Genomic DNA, 19,232 nt, shown 5'->3' with positions numbered 1-19,232 from the left:
ATTTTGCATATAGGTTCCTTGGATTCACGAAATAAGCGACGTGGTTTTACTTTTTAATAGTAGTTCACGTAAATATGTGTAATATACCTAATAAATGGTATTTACATTTTACGTATTGATACTAAAGTACATGAAAAAGAGGGTTTATATAAAATATATATTATATATAATATATAAAATATATCTTAGGAATACTGGGAAAAGCACGGCGTCGGGTTCCGCCATATGCAGGAGTTCATAAATTAAACGATTTATTAGATCTTTGGAGTGTTACAGCTTAAGGGAGGAAAAAAACGTTAAATAAAATCATATCTTAAATTTGTACCTGAAAAAGAAAATTCAAAACAGCGACAGAATCCAAAAAAGCGATACGTTAAGATTAAAAAAAAATTCTATGTTTTTCAATGTATTTGTCAGAATTTAGTTATTTTTAAGTTGCTTCTTGCCATTCGCCAATCCCTACAAAAAAACCACTTCAAACGCTTCGGTATATATAAAATAATCAATCACAAATAAAATATATCCATACTTATATTATAAATTCGAAAGTAACTCTGTCTGTCTGTCTGTCTTTTACGCAATCAGGGCCAAACCGCTAATTTAATTGTGATAAAATATACATATAGAGATACTTGAGGGTCTCGGGATGAACATAGGATACTTTTTTTTCTCATATTTGTAATATTTTCGACATATATCAATATATTAAAATACTTATTAATTTGACATGCAATTTATTCCGCCATGTTAATAACAACCGTCGTTGCTAAGCAACGATTTGCAAAGTTTGTTGTTAGAAAACGTCACCTAAAAATGAGCTTGCTTAACGCATCTCTCTATTGAAAACTGAAAAAACTTTTCATAAATATATTTAATAAATATTCGTATAGTTCAAGCGGGCGTAGCCGCGTACGGGTCCACTAGTATTATATAAAGTAAATACACACACAATATCAGTACAAACACAGAAAGGCAATCAAATAATGATATTTCAATGTTATTCGTATCTCTCCGTCAATAAGAGTAATGGCGGCGTAGACGTTCGCGTGTTCAGCCACTGTAATGTCAAACGCACTTTATAGGATCAGGCTTTCTATATGGTTTTTTAGTTAAAATATATTGTTATATATATTCTAAGAAACTATTGGAAATATTAAATAAAGTGGGAAAGGTAATGAATTAAAACAAACCTTCAAATAATTATTAAACAACTAATGGGAATTATTTAGCAGTCTAATAACACCGATACTAAAGAATTCATCGGGAAAAATGACGTTAGCGATCTTCCTCTTTCGGTCGCCGTTGACAGCCTTAAAAAGTGCCAGCCAGTAATTAGAGTCGTCCTTATATAACCTCTATGGTCATTATTTCTAACAATACATATGTTCTATACATTTACCTAGGTTGTTGCTCTTTAACCGACTGCGTCAGATACTTCTTGGTTATAAACAGGAAAGTCCAGCAAAAATATATCCTGCCTTTTTATCATTCTTAAGTGTTTTTTTCATTCTTTCGTCTCTTATTCTCTTGTCGTGTCTAAACCACCAGAGCACGTTCTTTTTTTCTCCCTGTGGTACTTTCGATAGAACATTATTTTTCTAATAAAAATAGGGAATCACAATCATCGCTTCAGTTACGGATATGTCAATTGTCGTCAACGTTACTTTTTCAGCATACTTAACAAAAGAAAAGGATGTATAATATAAAGTATTTACTTATTATATAAATTATCTTTATCTGGAACACTCTATATATCTATACAGATAAACATCAAGCTGTATAAACCAATTGTACAGCTAGATGTAATAGTTGGTAATAAATTTTAGTTGTCTAATTGAATTAGTTAGGTCTCTTGGAAATGCCGATGTGAGAACTCAATTAAAGATATTTGTATTATTGAAACTGGAACTTGTATTATTTGCTTATAAATATTATATAGATTTTTAGAAAAAACAAGTTCACGCTTTTTCCCGCATCCTGCTATGCTATGTAGGTAGAAGGAAGCCATTGCTGATACATTATTTTCCCTACTACTTCAACCCCATTAAGCCACTTTCTTTCTCAATTTTACGTCAAATTTTCCAAGCATTGCGTATTGTGGAGCGTAACTCAACGCCGCACAACATAAAAACAATATTTTAAATTAATCGATCAAAATATAGCAAGAACTAAAAGATAATGAAGTTCATTGTATAAAAAAGACCAGTAATATAAGTAATTGCAGTTACTGAGTTAATCTCACTTAAATTTAATTCAAGGTTATCCAAATTGTTTTCGCTTAGTTTTCTCATTAAATAACACAGTCAGTAATCGACATTAATCTTATTTAATGATCCAACCAGTTTTAATATTTTCACAGCATTTTAACTTTATTGTGGAAAGTTTTTAACGAAATTGCAAAATTTTATAATTAGCTATAGCAATCCCCGTTATTAACTACTAGAGTCCGATGGCGCTATCACACTGACGCTATTAAAAAGTTCAATATAATGATTTCTCTGTGAACAAAATTTCTTTTATCCCAATTTCCCATTTATTTAAATCTTAAAAGAATTCATACAAAATTATACATATACTAAATAAAAATAAAAATTGTTTCATTCTTCTTTCAGCACGCAAGCAGAAGTCGGTGTAAGGTGGAGAAAAGAATGAAAGAAGAAGGTGGAGAAAAGAAGAATGTTATAATCGCAACAGAATGTTTTAACGCTAAATTCCCAAGTTCCCTCTGTGAAGCTTCGTTTGTATTCAATTCTAAAATTAGAACTGATTTAAATGGTATATTTTGCTAGAATTTTATTTAAATAGACTACTCAAAAAAAATGATTTAAACAAGGCATTCTCTTGATTTACATTTGATATTCAATTTCATTACAATAAAGGAGAAGGTGTCGAAAGGACTACTAAATTTAATTTATTAAAATTGGTCCTCGAAATGCCTGGGCTCATAGTACTGCTTTATAAATGCAAATTGCGGGATAAAAGGTGGTTTAGAGTGAAAATATTGGAGAATTCATATAATTAGTTGTGGTTGTGGCCTGTGAAAGCCGTTTTGGTACAGATGCTAGCTGATTAAATTTAAGATATCTCTCTTTATATTCTTTGTATAATTGAATTTAATCGAATATTTTTATTGTAAGGATCTAGTAATCTACGTTATACTTTTATAATATATGGAAAAGATGGTAAGTGATCACTGCCACCAATCACCCTGTAAACCACCAGATGACCTACAGGTGCTTTGCCAGCCGTTTCGTTGCGTTTCCGTTAAAGTGGAGGTAGATGTCTTCTAGGTATCCATGTCATATCATATGGAACCTCTGTCGCACTCAGGCCATTCCTCAGTTTGGCGTTGCGTGGAAAGAAGTTCTCACGGAACCACACAGTTTTGGAGTACCATATATCCTTATGACGAAGATGATATTTGAGTTTGTGAAGTACTGTGCGGTTAGAAAATAGCTAAAGCTAGATCAAAGGTTTGGGGCAAATAGTTCCTCATAATACTCATCATGATAAATGAGATAGAGAAAACAGCGAGGAATCCCTACGCAAAACCCAATGTTTTTAAGCTTGTGATATATCTTTAAAAATATCATCAAAATTTATTAATTGAGGTCTTCGTGGCGCAGTGGCATTGTGACTGAGTGTATCAACGACGGTGATGGGTTAAATTATTTTTAAGTTCCCTCTATGGAAGACAAACAGCGGCGTTAAGATCCACCACGCAACAGATTATATTTATTTTAAATTCTAGCAGAAATAAAAATATCACCTTAATAAGCATTTATTAATAAATGAAAAGTTTCTGGAAGAAAAAATAATTAATTATGATCCCAGAAAACAAGCTCTTCTTTCATAGTTATAAATAATTACTTTTATACAAAGCGAGAGGACTAATTACTAAGTAAATAGATATTGTAAAATAACGAGAAGACTCAACTGCATTTAAGTCTAGTACGTGCATAATAACCGCTTGACGAGCTTATATTTTTTAATAATATAAACAAATAATAAAGTTTGGCCTTATTTGTAGTACTTTGTTTACTTGCGCGGTGTTGATTTCTGTCTTTCAACACCTATCAGGATAATACGTCGGGAAGTGGATAATGGATTGTTGAAACAAGGTTCCCTCTGCTTACCCTTACTATATCGGGATACAGTGTAAAGGTTTATTTATTTAATTTGTTTATGACGATTTACTTTGCATATACCAAGTAAGATTAGACGACAACTGTAAACGGTTGTGGTTCGATTCTTACTTGGGGGATTATTAATTTACTTTTGATTTTTTTGTTAAAAAGTGAACCCACGCTGTGTCGCTAGAAAAAGTCGGCGAAGTAAAAATAGAATATTACATAAGTATTTTCCCTGAGTAACCGAACGAACCCAGGAATCAAACCCAGAACCATGACGCTTTCATTTGGAGATTGTCAATTGCTCGTGGTGGCCTTATAGGTTATGGGGATTCGATTTTCAAACGAATCGAACATTACATTTATCATATGTTAAGATTGTTTCTAATTAGTTTGCATTAATTCGGAAAATATAGAATAAATTTCATTAATATCGAGATATGGCTTTATGTTGTTACATGCTAACATCACAAAATGAAATATTTATTTAAAAGTAACAAAGTTAACAAAGTGGAGATATTTGTATGAAAAAACAAGTAAAAGTTTAGCCGCAGAACTAATAAGATATTTTCTATTAAATTCTTTATTATCACTAAATTTCTCTGTTACAGTTCTTTACAAAAACATAAGAAAAATTTTATATTTGTTTATTTCCTACGTATATTATATTAAACACTACTTTGAACTCAAAAAATATAATCGTAATTTGAATTTTAGATTCCGAGAAATTACAAAAACACACACACATAATTTATATCAAAGCGATAACTTCCTTTTTTCAAAATAGGTTAATAGACCTAAAAGAAAATAAAGGTCTATTTTGATTTCGTTTTAAATATCGACAATAATATAAAATACTATAAGAGGATTTACATCGTAGCTTTTAAACACATTTCTGATATCGCTTCCGAAATGAGCCACTGACAAAATAAATCCTAAAAAAGCTGAAAGAAGAAAGTTATCGAGTGACATTTGACATATCTATGTAAGATATTCTCTTTGAAGTAATATTATTTTTCTTGGGAACAGTATATCTTCTATTTTTTTTAATATTATTTAGTTCAAGTAAAAACGGTTAAGTGCGAGTCGGATTCACTCAACACACAGTACCTCCAAAATAACAGTAAATCGAGAACGATGTGTCTTAACACGAGGTTCCCTCAATCGTAACATATTCAGGAACCACCGGTTGAATGACTAAAAAAAATATTTTTAGTCATTCAATCGTCTCTATGTTAAGTAAATAATAAAGATTACATTACAAGACCAGAATAGAGGAAATTTATTACGATATTAATTTAAAAGAACCGTTGACCATCCTCCAGAGTTCGGTTTATGGCGAAGGATTTACGACTCCAGCACGCAGGAACTACTTTATGAATCATTACTTGAAGAGTGGGAAACTTTTATGAATTTTATTATTTTATCTGGACATACCGAGTAGAAGTAATTACTATTTTATTTAATCTATATATACATATATATATATATATATATATATATATATACTAGCGGCCCGCTCGCGGTTTCACCCGCGTGAACTATGTTATTATTAATTTCTGTCTCCATGACTACGTCCTAGTGACGTCTATGCAAAATTTGAGACTCCTAGCATTTGTAGTAACGAAGTTTCATACAAACTGTCGACCCCAAAAACTACACCTTAGAAATCGAATATTGCAAATTCCCGTCTTAGCGAGCACCTACGTCCTATAAATAACTCCTATGCAAAATTTCAGATTCCTAGTACTTGTAGTTTCTGAGATTTCGTGATGAGTGAGTGACCTTTCGATTTTATATATATAGATATATATATGCTATTGTAAATGCGACTGAATGTGGGTTCGATCCCAACTCGATAAAAAGAAATATTTATTTAAATGAGATAATATGTTCATTTCTTTGCTCTGTTGTGAAGTCTCTCGAATTCGTCGGAAAATGAGGAATGAAGTGTGAACACTAGGTTCCCTTAGCTTCCTGCTGTGTGCGTGAACGAAGCTGATTTTTAAATATTTCATTCCCCCGAATGGGTTTGAGAATCGAACACACTACCGCCACGTTTCCAGTCACTTGTCCCCCTGCACCATGACAGCCTCAAGCTTAATTCTATTATAAATGAAAGCCCGCATCAAATGTTCCGTATATTTAATTACTGAACTATAATTTAAAATACCTATATTACAATAATTATTATTATAACATTCATTTAATTTATTTCTATTCTAATATTCCAAGTTATTTTCTCTTCTTCTTTCTCTTCTTTTCAATGTTCTTTTCTATCTTCTGTAGTTTCTGCTTAATTCTTCAGGTCATGGAGGCGAGAGAGTACAAGATATGCTGCACATATTCCTTCGCCTACATGACCTGAAGAGCTAAGCACAATCCAGTGTAATCTTCTTAAATATTCTTGAACCACCTTCTTCTCTTTGTATTTTCGTGGATATACATTAAATGTCAGTTAAAGACAACACTTTTTCCCTCCGCCTAGTGAAGCTATTACAAAATATATTTATTTAAAGTACTAACAAACGACGCTAATGGCCTTTATAGTCTAGATATAATTTAATTTTTATAGCTGACGTCCTTTTAACTCCGTTGCATGTTTATTTTAAAATTATGGCTTCTATGTAAAGTAATTACTATATATATAATAATAATGTTTACTCCATTACCAGAGCGAGAAAATGGAAATAATTAATTTGCCCGAATTGAAATCGAAACCAGAACCGTTGTATTTGTCAACTTTTATTTAAGTTGACACCAATAATAAAAAAATCGATTTATTTCTCAAAACGTATTAGCTTATTTAGTAATAATAATTAATATACTCTATTTTGACATTGAAAATATTACTCATATATGTATTTATTTATGCGTTCGTATTCCTCTTTATCACTATATCTATTCCTATCTGTTTTTTAAATAAATAGATAGATTTAATAAGCAAATTACCAAAACTTTTACTACATAAATCAGTTTCCCGCTGTATCCCGCACACAGGTACATGGTAAACAGAGGGAACCTAATGTTACGACTTCCCCAGTTTTTGCTGAATTTTTCGAGGCATTGCGTGTTGGGTGGCGGAACATAACGCCGGGCGTTTTGCCTTGGTGCAAATAATAAGAAATTTCCCCAAGTGGGAATTGAACCCCCAACCCTCGCGTTACAGTCACACACTTTTGCCCTTGCGCTACGATGACCTCAAATATATTTGTTATTTAATAGACATTACATTATATTGTATTTCAAACAATGAATATTCATAGGAAAATTAATTGGGCGAGCTTATTGTTATGTATCTAGTGACCTCGTCGCCTCGTTCTGTCCTTGAGAGAGAACCAATAGTATTATATATATATTATATATTTATTTGCAGCTTCACGCCTTATCCCAGGGCATGCCAGGGTGGATACTCCATTTTCCACGCTTTGTCCAATTTTCGAGACATGAAATGAAAATTCACTTCTCCGAGTGAGAATCGAATTCACAACCGATGTGTTTACAGCCTGAAGTAATACTGCTTCTCCACGACATCCTCATAGAGCAAGAGAAGAGAAATCAGTACCCTGCTTGATCCTCAAATTAATATTAGGTTCGGATGATGAATATTATTTTTTATTAATATACTTTTAAGGAAATAAAAATATTTTTCATATGAACTGGCTCTAACAAAAATAGGTATCTAAAAGTTCTATTTTTTTTTAATATAATTAAAGTAAGAATGTAACATTCCCGAGATACGATTCCGGCATACATAAATTCCTGGTGAGTTAATGAAAATAGCTCTATTCGTCAATGTCCAGCCAGAATTAAGGGTAATTTTTTACTATCGTAGAATACAAAATATATGAGGCACATATTACATATATTTTGGTCAGTAAGGCTTATGTTAATATGTAAAATGACCGTATTCTATCTTTACTATGTAATATTATATAAATAAAAATAAATAAATAAATCAGCTTCACGCTGTATCCCGCTCACAGCAGGTTAGGAAGGGGGAACCTAGTATTATAGTAATATTATATAACAAAATCATAATTTGTGAATGTATCGAATATATGAATATGTTTTTAAAAATAGATATAAAAAAATCGGTCAAGGGTGATTCGGGCGCGCCCAATGTGTTCCGTAACAATTTTCGTCGGTCAACGAGGAGTATAACTTATAAAAGTTGACAAAGTTAAGTTTGCATTCATTTCCCATGAAAGGTACTAAAACTATAAGTTTGTAACGGACATACAGACGTACAACAAAGTGATCCTATAAGGATTCCGTTTTTGATTTTGAGGTACAGTATCCAAAAAAAAACAAATAACCTCTATTTATGTTTATATTTCCATTTCTTCGCTCTGGTGTCGAGGCAAAGCGCGGCGTTGAGTTCTGCCACTGAACACGCAATACCTCTAGAATTCGGCAAAAAGTGGAGAACGGAGTGTCTTAACACTAAGTTCCATATACCCTGCTGTGTGCGGGATACAGCGTGAAGCTGATTTATTTGTTTTATTTAACCTATATATATTTACGCTGCAAAATATTTCATAACAAAATAACACTACAAGGAAAATTGTGAAAACACTTGCTTTCGCTTATATATATAGCAAGTTTATTGGTAAAGTGCTCTTTTATAAATCAATATTGAACAATATTGAAGTAGTACTGACAAAATTAGAAGAGTATTGCTTTTAACGCAAGTCTTCGAAATAAGAAATGGAAAATATATTTCAGGAAAATATAGCATAATTTTTCTTGCAATACAGCGTAAAGCTGATTTTTTTTTAAAAAATAAATATTTTTAAATATTACACAAATTTCATGCTCAATTCTGTAAAAAACTAATATAATAAGTAAAACTGATTGTTATTCTAGACAAGTTTTAATTATCAGTTAAAAGTAAATTTGCTACTATTGAATAGGCTACTCTTCATTATTCAAATTGATTCTGCAAGCCAATGTAGGATTTATTCTCCAAATCTGTCTACTGCCATCAAAAATTTCATTATTTTAAATAATGGAAACATTTTTACTGCAAACCGTTGAATTTGTATTTGTGTTTGTGAGCTTAGGTTTTTTTTGGAGATATTTCGTATTGAGTGGCGGAACTTAACGCAGCACTTTATCTTTTTAACAGAAGATGAAAATAAAAATTGATAGCATTGGGGTGCAGGGATACTAGTTTCTGGGTGGCCTCTGCCTCTCCTGCTATGTGCATCGTACGTGATGTAGCGTGAAGCTAAAAAACAAAGAAAATAATTCGTTACTTTAATTTTTATTTTAATTATTCATTTAAACAAAAAACCGGTCCTACAAGGGTGTCGTTGTTACCTTTTGAGGTACGGAACCCTAAAAAACAATTATGGAATAAGTTACGGAAATGCTCATTACAAAAGTCCTAGACAAAATTCTAGTAAGCCCTATTGGGTAATTCATGAGGAACCCTTCTTAGCACATTGTAGGGTGCGGGTCCCAGGAGTACAGTTTCGTCGCCTACAGTGATTGCTTCCGGTTGATTATGAGGTACATAGTAACGTTGTTTTCCTTGTTTCTTATTATCGAAGCTTGTGACAAATTTGTTTATTTAAGCAGAAAGATTTTATTTTAATCGTAGTTTTTAAAAAAAATCTTCAGAATTTAATTATTTGAGGCCAGTCAGTGTGACTGTAAGCTCGACAGGTTGTGGGTTATCGTACCCATACCCACCTACTTCAAAAAAATGCGATTCGCTCTGACAATGAGGCAAGGCGCGGCGTTAAGTTACGCCACTCAACAATCAGTAATAAATTGATGATATTTTTTTTTAGTAATATAATTCTCTTATTCAACAAAATAGTAATTATTCACTTGATACAGTCCGAATAATTAAGCAAAAAATAAAAATCTGAAACCTAAGCCAAACGGAAATTCTCATCAGGTGATATCGTAATACAGTGATGCAGTCTGCATAAGACTTGGTTAGACGCTAATATTAATATAAGAAAATAAAAAATCTGAACATAACCCAACAAGCAATTTCTTCTTACAACCATGATTTACTAAGAAATATTTATATCTTTATATAAAACAACCAAAGCGTCGTAACGAGAACCGCAATCCTCACTTGGCAAGTCGCCAACCACACTAAGACTACACTCGTGTTGTATATACGAGTACGTTTACATCCCTTATATATCCAATATTGATAGCTTCTCCGATTTATATTGAAATTTGTATGTATTTTAAGTAAAATAAAGAAGAAGAAAGCTTCATCATTTTAAAAAGATGAACTTAAAAAGATAAAGTTTTAGTTTCTGGCCGTTTCCAGGAGAAATAAGCAATAGTTAGGGTACTTCAACGTCTCGCTTTATGCGATAAATAAAGAGAAAAACTTTAAATACAAATATTACCGAAAGTAATGTTTGTTTAATAATATAAGGGACACAGGTGGAAGAAAATTGCATACTTTTAAAGCAGAATACGTCCTTTCATTTTAAACATGAAAATATATACCAAAGACGACATTATAATTGCTTCTCTATCGAATTATTGTTCTCTTCATGTGACATCTTAAAATTGTACCGTTTTCTTTACTTAACTATTTTATGTAACTTTTAGGGTTCCTTTACAAAAAATATGACAACAAACGTCTGATGTTAGACTATATCATGAAGACTGTTCTGGGGAACGTCACAAACTTAAATATCACCTTATCATCTCAGTAAGTGATTCAATAACTATGCAATCAGCTTCACGCTGTATCCCGCAGGATAGGCAGAGGGCACCTAGTGTAAAGATACTCCGTTCCCCACTTTATATACTACTAGTGGACCCGGACGCGGCTAAGCCTGCTTGAACTATAAGAATATTTTCGCGTCGGACATACTCATACTATGCCGCCCGAAGGCTAGGTCATTTCGAATCAGTGCCATCTCCTTAATTATTTATCAAACTTCATAAGGATGAATATCAAAATGTCGCGGTACCGGTTGCGTAGCGACGCGACGGTTGTTATTAACATGGCAGAATAAATTGCATGTCAAATTAGAAAGTACTTTAAAATATATTAGTTTATATGTATAATGTAATATTATATAGCCTATAGCATTTCTGAAGAATGCAGCTTTTATACAAAACAAAAACAATGTAAATCAGACCAGTAGATCCAGAGATCTTAGCGTTCAAACAAACAAACAAACAAACAAACAAACAAACAAACAAACTCTTCCCCTTTATTATATTAGTATAGATAATGACTATGCATTTTTGTAGAATCTACTACTTGCAGCGATGTTTCCGGGTCTTTTTAAAAATGCATAACAGTCGGTTACATCAAATACTACGAATGCTCTTTAAATATCTCGGGAATTAAAAATGAGTCATGAATCTCCTATTTCATCAAGCAGGAGGAGACACAGGAAAAATTAGTTTATTATACAATCTCCGAATTGTTTTTAAGATGTCTGGATTAAAAAAAATACTCAATATTTGAAAAAAAAGCTAGTGGGATACTTGGAACTATTGGTGCACATTTTTGACCTGAACTTGTTTTTCTTTCTCTGTTCTAACAGCTGTCGTTCAAATTTCAAACAGAAGCTCAAATACAAAATGGAAAATATGATTTTATGTCAAAAAATGGTGAAAAGTCCAGGAAAGCTCGTCTCTGAAAATATTGCGTTAAACAACTTTTTATATTGACAGTAAAAAATGCCGAAATTTATATGCTATGGCTGTAGATTTAAACATACAATGAAAAATATATAATTTTCTTTCATTTTTTTACACTATTATCTCTAAACGGTTCAAATGTATTTTTTTTCATATTTTTCATAAAATCCTTAAAAAATGCACATTCTGAATACCTAACTACTATAATAATCTATAACAAGATTCTATGCCTCGCTAGATATAGAAGTACACGTCAAAACATTGATTAATGAAGACATAATGTTTCTTGCTCGCTTCTTGTGACCTACTAACTACTACGTAACTTGTCTAGGTTTTTCCATTTTTTTTAGCTTCACACTATATTCCTCACATAGGAGGGTAGGCAGAGGGAACCTGGGAACCTAATGTTAAGAAGACATGTATTAGATTCTGTTCTACTACGCCATAATTAACCTCTAATTTTTTTTAACTTTATGTTGCATCTCGCCCATAGTAAGGTTGGCAGAGAGAACCTAGGAACCTAGATTTAAGACACTCCGTTCCCATTAAGACTTCTCATCCCCACTTTCCGCCAAATTCTAGAGGTATTTTGCCTCGACATTAGAGCGAAGATATGAAAATAATGAATTTCCTCAAGTGGGAATTGCACCTGTCGCGATTACTCGCGCCTGTGCCCCTACGCCACTACGACGTCACTCTAATTTATAAGTGTTAACTAGAAAATTTACATTCATAACCATTTCATGCTACAAATTACATTTGAAATTGTATGATATTGAAGTAAGATAAGTTTCAGGAAATTTATAACGAGCTCAGAGCTTTCCAGTTTTCCATTTGATTACGTTTAACTTAAGTACATTAGTTATATATATATGTACGATTATGCATCGTTAGTTTAAAAGGCAGGTTAATGATAATTAAATAATATTTATCTATCCATTATATAAATAAAAAAAATCAAATTAGCTTCCGCTGTCCCGCATACAGGGTAGGCAGAGGGAAGCTAGTGTTAAGACAGTCCGTTCTCCACTTTCCGCCAAATTCTGGAGGCATTGCGTGTTGAGTGGCGGAACTCAACGCCGCGCTTTGCCTCGACACCAGAGCGAAGAAATGAAAATATAAATTGAAATAATCATTTTATTTCCTCGAGTGGGAATCGCACCCACGACCACGACTGTTCCGGACCAGTCACTACGCCACGAAGGCCATATCTATTATGCCTTAAGTAAAATTTTGGTATTCAGGTAATTTTTTTATATAAATATAAACATATACAGTGGGTAAAAAAAGTATTTGCACACCCTAATTTTTTGATGTTACATCTACAAAAAAACAGAATGCTTTTAGTTAATTGGACCGTTTATTTTGAAAGTGGTGTAAGTCCATTTTTGAGAAAAATGAGCTATCACGTAATTCATGCTTAATTTAATGTATTTTTTTTATATATAACTAGTCCGAGTTTAATTTCTCAAAAAAAAACCCATATTTTGAACAACTTAAAATCGGTCGGTAAATGAAATTGCATAATCATCGACATACTAACCTTTAATTTTCTCGAAACAAAAGAAAATGGACTTACACCACTTTCAAAATAAACGGTCCAATTATTGTATTTAATAGCTTAATCTATATATATTTCGAATTGGTTAATAAAATTTCTCAGAAAATAGAAATTAGAGAATGAGACGGTATAAACACATATTTTAAAGTCAAATAAGTATTTGCACACCAACCAGCTTGTACGTATTTTGTAAAAAAAATCAATAATAAATGAAAGAAAAGACACTTAATATTTTGTGTGCATTCCATTAGCATCAATGATGACTTGCAATCTCCTTGGCATCGATTCCAATAATTTGGACGTTGTTTAAATCGAGATTTGAGCCCATTTCTACACCAAAGCACCCTTCAAATCATTTTTATTTAAAAATTTCATTTTCCTCAAATTTTAATTCAGCAGATGCCATGAATTTTCAATTGGGTGGATGTCTGGCGTTTATGGCGGAGTTTTCAGCATTCTACGGACATTGTACATCACCCATTCCTTAGGTTTTCATAGCTGTATGATTAGGATCATTGTCCTACTGAAAGTAATATGTCTCACTTACGCCTAATTTCGATGCGCTGCAAGACAAAATATCGCGCAACACTTTACCGTAATCTACTGCTTTCATTATTCCTTCGATAAAAGCCAAGTTTCCTACACCATTTTCTGTCATGCAGCCTCAAACCATCACAAGACCACCGCCGTGTTTGACTGTACTATGCACATGTTTCGCCTGAAGTTCAGTATTTGGCTTGCGCCACACAAATGTTTCTCTGTCCGTTCCAAAAAGATAAAATTTGCTTTCGTCAGAAAAAAATAAAATTGTACCAAAATTCTAAAGGGGTATTTAAGTATTCTTTCGCGAAAGTTAGTCTTTTTGCTATATTGGCCTCACTTATGAAAGAATTTTTCCTCGTTGTTCTGCTACGAAGACCACCATTACCCAGTACGTTTCTTACAGTTTGGGCACAGACAACCTTACCTGAACTTGACGCGATATCATTTGCTAAGCTTTGAGCGCTTGTAAATGGTTTATTTTGTACCGATTTTAAAATTTGTCGCCTTTCTCTCGTACTGAGCTTCTTCGGAAGAACGGACCTTTCCTTATTTTCAACACTACCCATTTCTTCTCGGTTTTTTATAATTTACTACACAGTCGAGTAATTTAACTTTAAATTTGACCCGATTTGGCGATAACTTCAACCTTCATTACGGAGTAAAATAATTTCTTCACGCGTCGATAACGACAGTTCAAATTCTTTCGGCATGTTGGCTTCAAGATTTTTTCTGAACACTAAACAAATGTCTTGTTATTAGAATACATTTTCCGATGTTCACATGTATACATACAATGTTCACATTTTACCTAAAGTGACAAAATGTCGCGGGAATAACATTGTATCTAGGGAATGGTTGGTGTGCAACCATTCCCTAGAGCCCTAGTGCACTTATTTGACTTTAAAAAAGGTGTTTTTACCATCTATTTTTTTTATTTCTGTTTACTAAGAATTTTTAATAATCAATTCTAAATATATATGGGTCATAATCAGAAAAGTGGACATTTTCGAATTCGTAACGTAACTGATAAGTAACAACACTGATAATATTTGTTACGAAACTGATGATATAAGGCATTATACACAACAAAGTAAGGATATTATACGAATAAAACTACTGTTGTTTTTATTTAATGAGACACAAATTAAAATTTTAAAGATTCAATCGTTGAATTAACAGATTATAAATGTAAGAAAACATAACAAAGTGACAATATTAACAATATAATTATGCTAGTTCGTAACGTAATAAACTTCTATTTCTAGTTAGCGATCACAAAGTTAATGATAAAATTAAATCCACTTTAAAATATATCAAAATTTGAGTCGTTATCACGGAAATTAAGTTTAATTCTTTGTAAGTGTTTATTGCGCATATCTTCATATTTAATAGGATTGGTCTATTTAAGACGTTCTCTATATCTTTTATGTGTTTCAGCATTTCACATAGGAGCCATGACGCTTACTGAAAATAAAAAAATATTTATCAATAGATATTTAATAATATTTTATGTTTATTGTTTAGATCTTTAACAACGCTAGTACAGAACGTATTTGTTTTTAAATAAAAGCTTCACCCACTTGAACTACATATTTATTAATTCACTATCTCCAGAGAAAAAAATAGTAATTACAAAATCACAACTAATTTCAGGAAGAATAAAAAAATGTTTTTAACTAAATCGGTTAAGCCGTTTCTGAGATAAGCGTGCACAAACACATTAGACAAACAAGCAAACAGGCAAAAAACTTAAAAATCATTATTTTTGGTTACTTTACGTTATCAAAAGTCATCAATTATTTTTTTCATATGCCAGCAATTTTTTTTTATATACATATCTTCCGATGGTAACGTAATTATGAACTAGGCTTCATATTTTCTCAGTTTCGTTACGTAACGAAATATAACGCAATTGAGAATAAAGTCTGAGAAATTCTAACCTTTTTAAATATTTGCTCATAAGCCACGTGTTGCATGTGTAAGCACTGAAGTTCTTTTTTGAGATTTTGTAAAAAGAAGCAAATAACATAAACAAGAAAACGAAATTATAGAATACTTACCAAAATAAAAGCCGTTTATAACCCTGAGATGTAATTTTACATATTCCCTCTAAAACATTTGAACCCCTCAACTGCTGCGAGAACACTACTTGTTGTAGCTACGACAGCATTGACTTTTAGAATTATGGTGTCACAATAAAAACTAATATTAAACACCATCCAAAATAATTGCATTCATAACTTAATTGTACGTTACTAGCCCTGAGTAACAAAAAAGACAATATTTTGGGACAAATTTACTTAATTCATATATATTATTTATTAAATAATATATCAATAAAAGTACTTTTGTTTAATATTTTGCATAAAGTAAAGTAATATAAACATATCTGAAATCAAATAAAACCATAAACATTCGTAACAAATCAATTTTTAAAAAGTAAAGTAGTGAATGGGACACGAAAAATTGTATGGAAGCATTTTGAACCGTTTTTTGCAACTAACAAAAAATACTATTAATAGCCATAATACATTTAAAATATTACAAAAATCTTTAAGTTAATAAGTAAATTTATCGTAAATGGCAAAATATTTAAATTATCTTTAAAATTGTATTTTTAAAACGCATTCAAAGTAGCGGGACAAGAAAAGACACAAAATGTACACTTTTTCTGATTATGACCCATATAGATTAAGCTATTAAATACAATAATTAACTGAAATCATTCTGTGTTTTTCTAGGTGTAACTTCAAAAAAATTAGGTGTGCAAATACTTTTTTTACCCACTGTATGTGTAAAATTGATCCTTTTCTATAAGTATATGTATTTTACAGAACTCGCTATCAACACGCCCACTCTCACCGGTAGCCTTTGGAATAGTGATGTGGTGTGCACGAGATTGAATGGGATTAATGTTAAATTGAGAATTAGTCATTATTAAAGAATTAAACTTTAGATTTAAATGCAAAAATCTAAAATATGTATATATACAAGAAATATTACAAAATTATAAAGTAATAATTGGAGAATATTTTGGATAAAATTGAGAATAAGCTAATATTATCTTCAAACACGAGTATACCACGATCTTTTTATCTTTCTCCAACCAACTTCGAGTTCTGATCGAAAGCCCGATTTAGTTTCAGTATTGAATTACCGGAAAATTCAATAAAGTGAGCGGACACGTCTCGAAAACAATCGAAGAAGAAACTCTTGTGTATCATAAGCTCTCGAAAGGTAAAAGTTTCAAAGTACTAATATTATACGTCATTGCGAACTAGAACGGAAAATACGTTCAGTTATATGTTAAGTATACCTACTCTAAATTATCAGCTTTACGCTGTATCCTGCACATAGCAGCGTAGGCAGAGGTAACGTAGTGTTAAGGCACTCCGTTCCCCCACTTTCCGCCGAATTCTGGAGACATTAGGTGTTGAGTGGCGGAAGTCAACGCCACGCTTTGCCTCGACACTAGAGCGAAGAAATGAAAATATAAATTTAAATAAATATTTCATTTCTTCGAGTGGGGATCGAAACCCTGTCAGGTGTCTGGCCTGTTCTGATAAATGTATTTTTAAACTACCGAGCAAACTTTTGAAATATATACACAAAACTCTACTCAAATTGGTCCAGCCGCTTATTACGACTACTTTGACAAGTATACATACAGAAAAAATATAGTTTTATAAATTGTATATACATATCTAGTGTTTATTTTGTGATCAATTATAATTTTTCATGCAATTAACTTACCTGTGGCGTGAAATTGGGCGGCTGTAACGGATTGCAAGAAGGGGGAGCCGCAGTACTCCCATAGTGTTGTTGGTAGGAAGAAGTTAAAATCTTCTTATGGGCAGCTGCGTGAGCTCTATACGCACTAACACTTAGCTTCATTGTCACATCACTAGTTACACTAAATCATATTTAATCTATGTTTTTTTTTATTTTTGTATGTATTAAAACGTCTATTAACAACAAGCACTCAGTTCACGTTTTCTTGGTCCAACTTAATGGTGCCTCTCTGAAACAAAAGAAGCATTTTCTATGAGACACAAGCACTAATGAGGTCTTAATTAAGATTAGTTTTGTTTTTAATGACAACAGTATTGAGTATAGAACAAAATCAACTTCACAGAGAAAATCTAGTGTCAGAGCACTCCGTAATGTACTTTCCCAGATTAAATTTATCTTATCAGAGCAACAGAATGAAAATAATTAATTCCCCCAAGTAAAAATCGAACCCAGAACCGTCGTGCTTATAGTCAGATACTATACAATTATTCATTCACAAGTATTTATAGTTATTTATTTCCATATTTTTAGGGTTAAAATAAAATACGGAACCCTTATAAGATCACTTTGTTGTCCGTCTGTAACTTGACATTAGGTTCTCAGGGTCCCTTTGCTTACCATGAAAAAAAAAGCAAATTACTATACAATTATTGCTTACTCATTTCTCCTACAGAACTTTGGACCATTAACCATCATTCAGTAGGACATTGCTAAAATCGCCGCTGTTTTATTTTATAGACGTAAAAGCTAATTATAATTAAATTTTATATGCAAATTAAAACGATCGTTAGTTTAATAAATTAAAAATGGACAATGTAATAGCACAAGAGGGCGATATTCATACGATAGAGCCTGTTTGGCATAGCTGATATCTAACGATGACATACGTACAGTGTGGGTTCCATTCTTACTTGAGGCAATGTTTATATGGAAATTATGAAATTATTTTAATTTTCTTAGAAAAGATGAGTTAAACACTATTAAAACAAATAACGTCGTTATAACCTACAAACCTACCAAAATATAATAACGTATTTCTGTAAAAGTTAATATTAATTATAAAGAATAAAAGTGATTTTTCATGAAATCACTTTCGTTAATTACAAATCAAATTCAAAATATTGTCGTTAATATTGTTTTTACTAACTAAACTAAACTCCAAACACCCGTCAATTCCTCTATGCCGATGACCTTGCTTTGGCTGCTCAGGCGCCATGTTTTGAGGAGGTGGATAGTTTGCTGAAGACAGCCCTAAGCGCACTCGACTCTTACTATGACGATAACGCCCTTAAACCCAACCCGTCTAAAACTCAGTCGTGTGCGTTCCACCTGAGGAATCGTGAAGCAAACAGGCCTCTTCAAATATCTTGGCGAGGTGCTCATATTCAACACTGTCCACAACCACGATACCTGGGAGTTATACTGGACAGGTCTTTAACATTTAAAGCTCACTGCCTGTATACCAAACAAAAAGTATGTGCAAGAAATAATCTGCTCCGTCGGCTAACGAGAACACATTGGGGGGCATCTCCGCACGTACTTCGTACAACAGGCCTTGCTCTATC

General features: G+C 32.3%; 1 protein-coding gene across 7 annotated transcripts in view; it reads right to left on the bottom strand.

The window, feature by feature from the left end:
- Positions 1 to 17,879, bottom strand: part of Cngl (Cyclic nucleotide-gated ion channel-like) — a 112,504-nt gene extending 94,625 nt beyond the window's left edge. For 4 of the 7 annotated variants that reach the window (XM_085206237.1, XM_085206254.1, XM_085206291.1 and 1 more), the window contains exon 1: positions 17,629 to 17,878. In XM_085206237.1, the coding sequence (XP_085062363.1) occupies positions 17,629 to 17,769 (141 nt within the window). In that variant the 5' untranslated portion in view covers positions 17,770 to 17,878. Of the gene's footprint in view, positions 1 to 17,628 lie in introns of all 7 variants that reach the window. The other 3 variants (XM_085206228.1, XM_085206274.1, XM_085206284.1) reach the window with 2 other exon arrangements.
- Positions 17,880 to 19,232: the final 1,353 nt, after the last annotated feature.

Source organism: Heliconius melpomene, chromosome 2 (assembly GCF_056956725.1).
Source record: "Heliconius melpomene rosina isolate 202511_hmr_F chromosome 2, ASM5695672v1, whole genome shotgun sequence".
NCBI classification, from domain to species: domain Eukaryota; kingdom Metazoa; phylum Arthropoda; class Insecta; order Lepidoptera; family Nymphalidae; genus Heliconius; species Heliconius melpomene.
The sequence above is the reverse complement of the archived record's forward strand: the minus strand, read 5'-3'. Positions and strand labels throughout refer to the sequence as shown.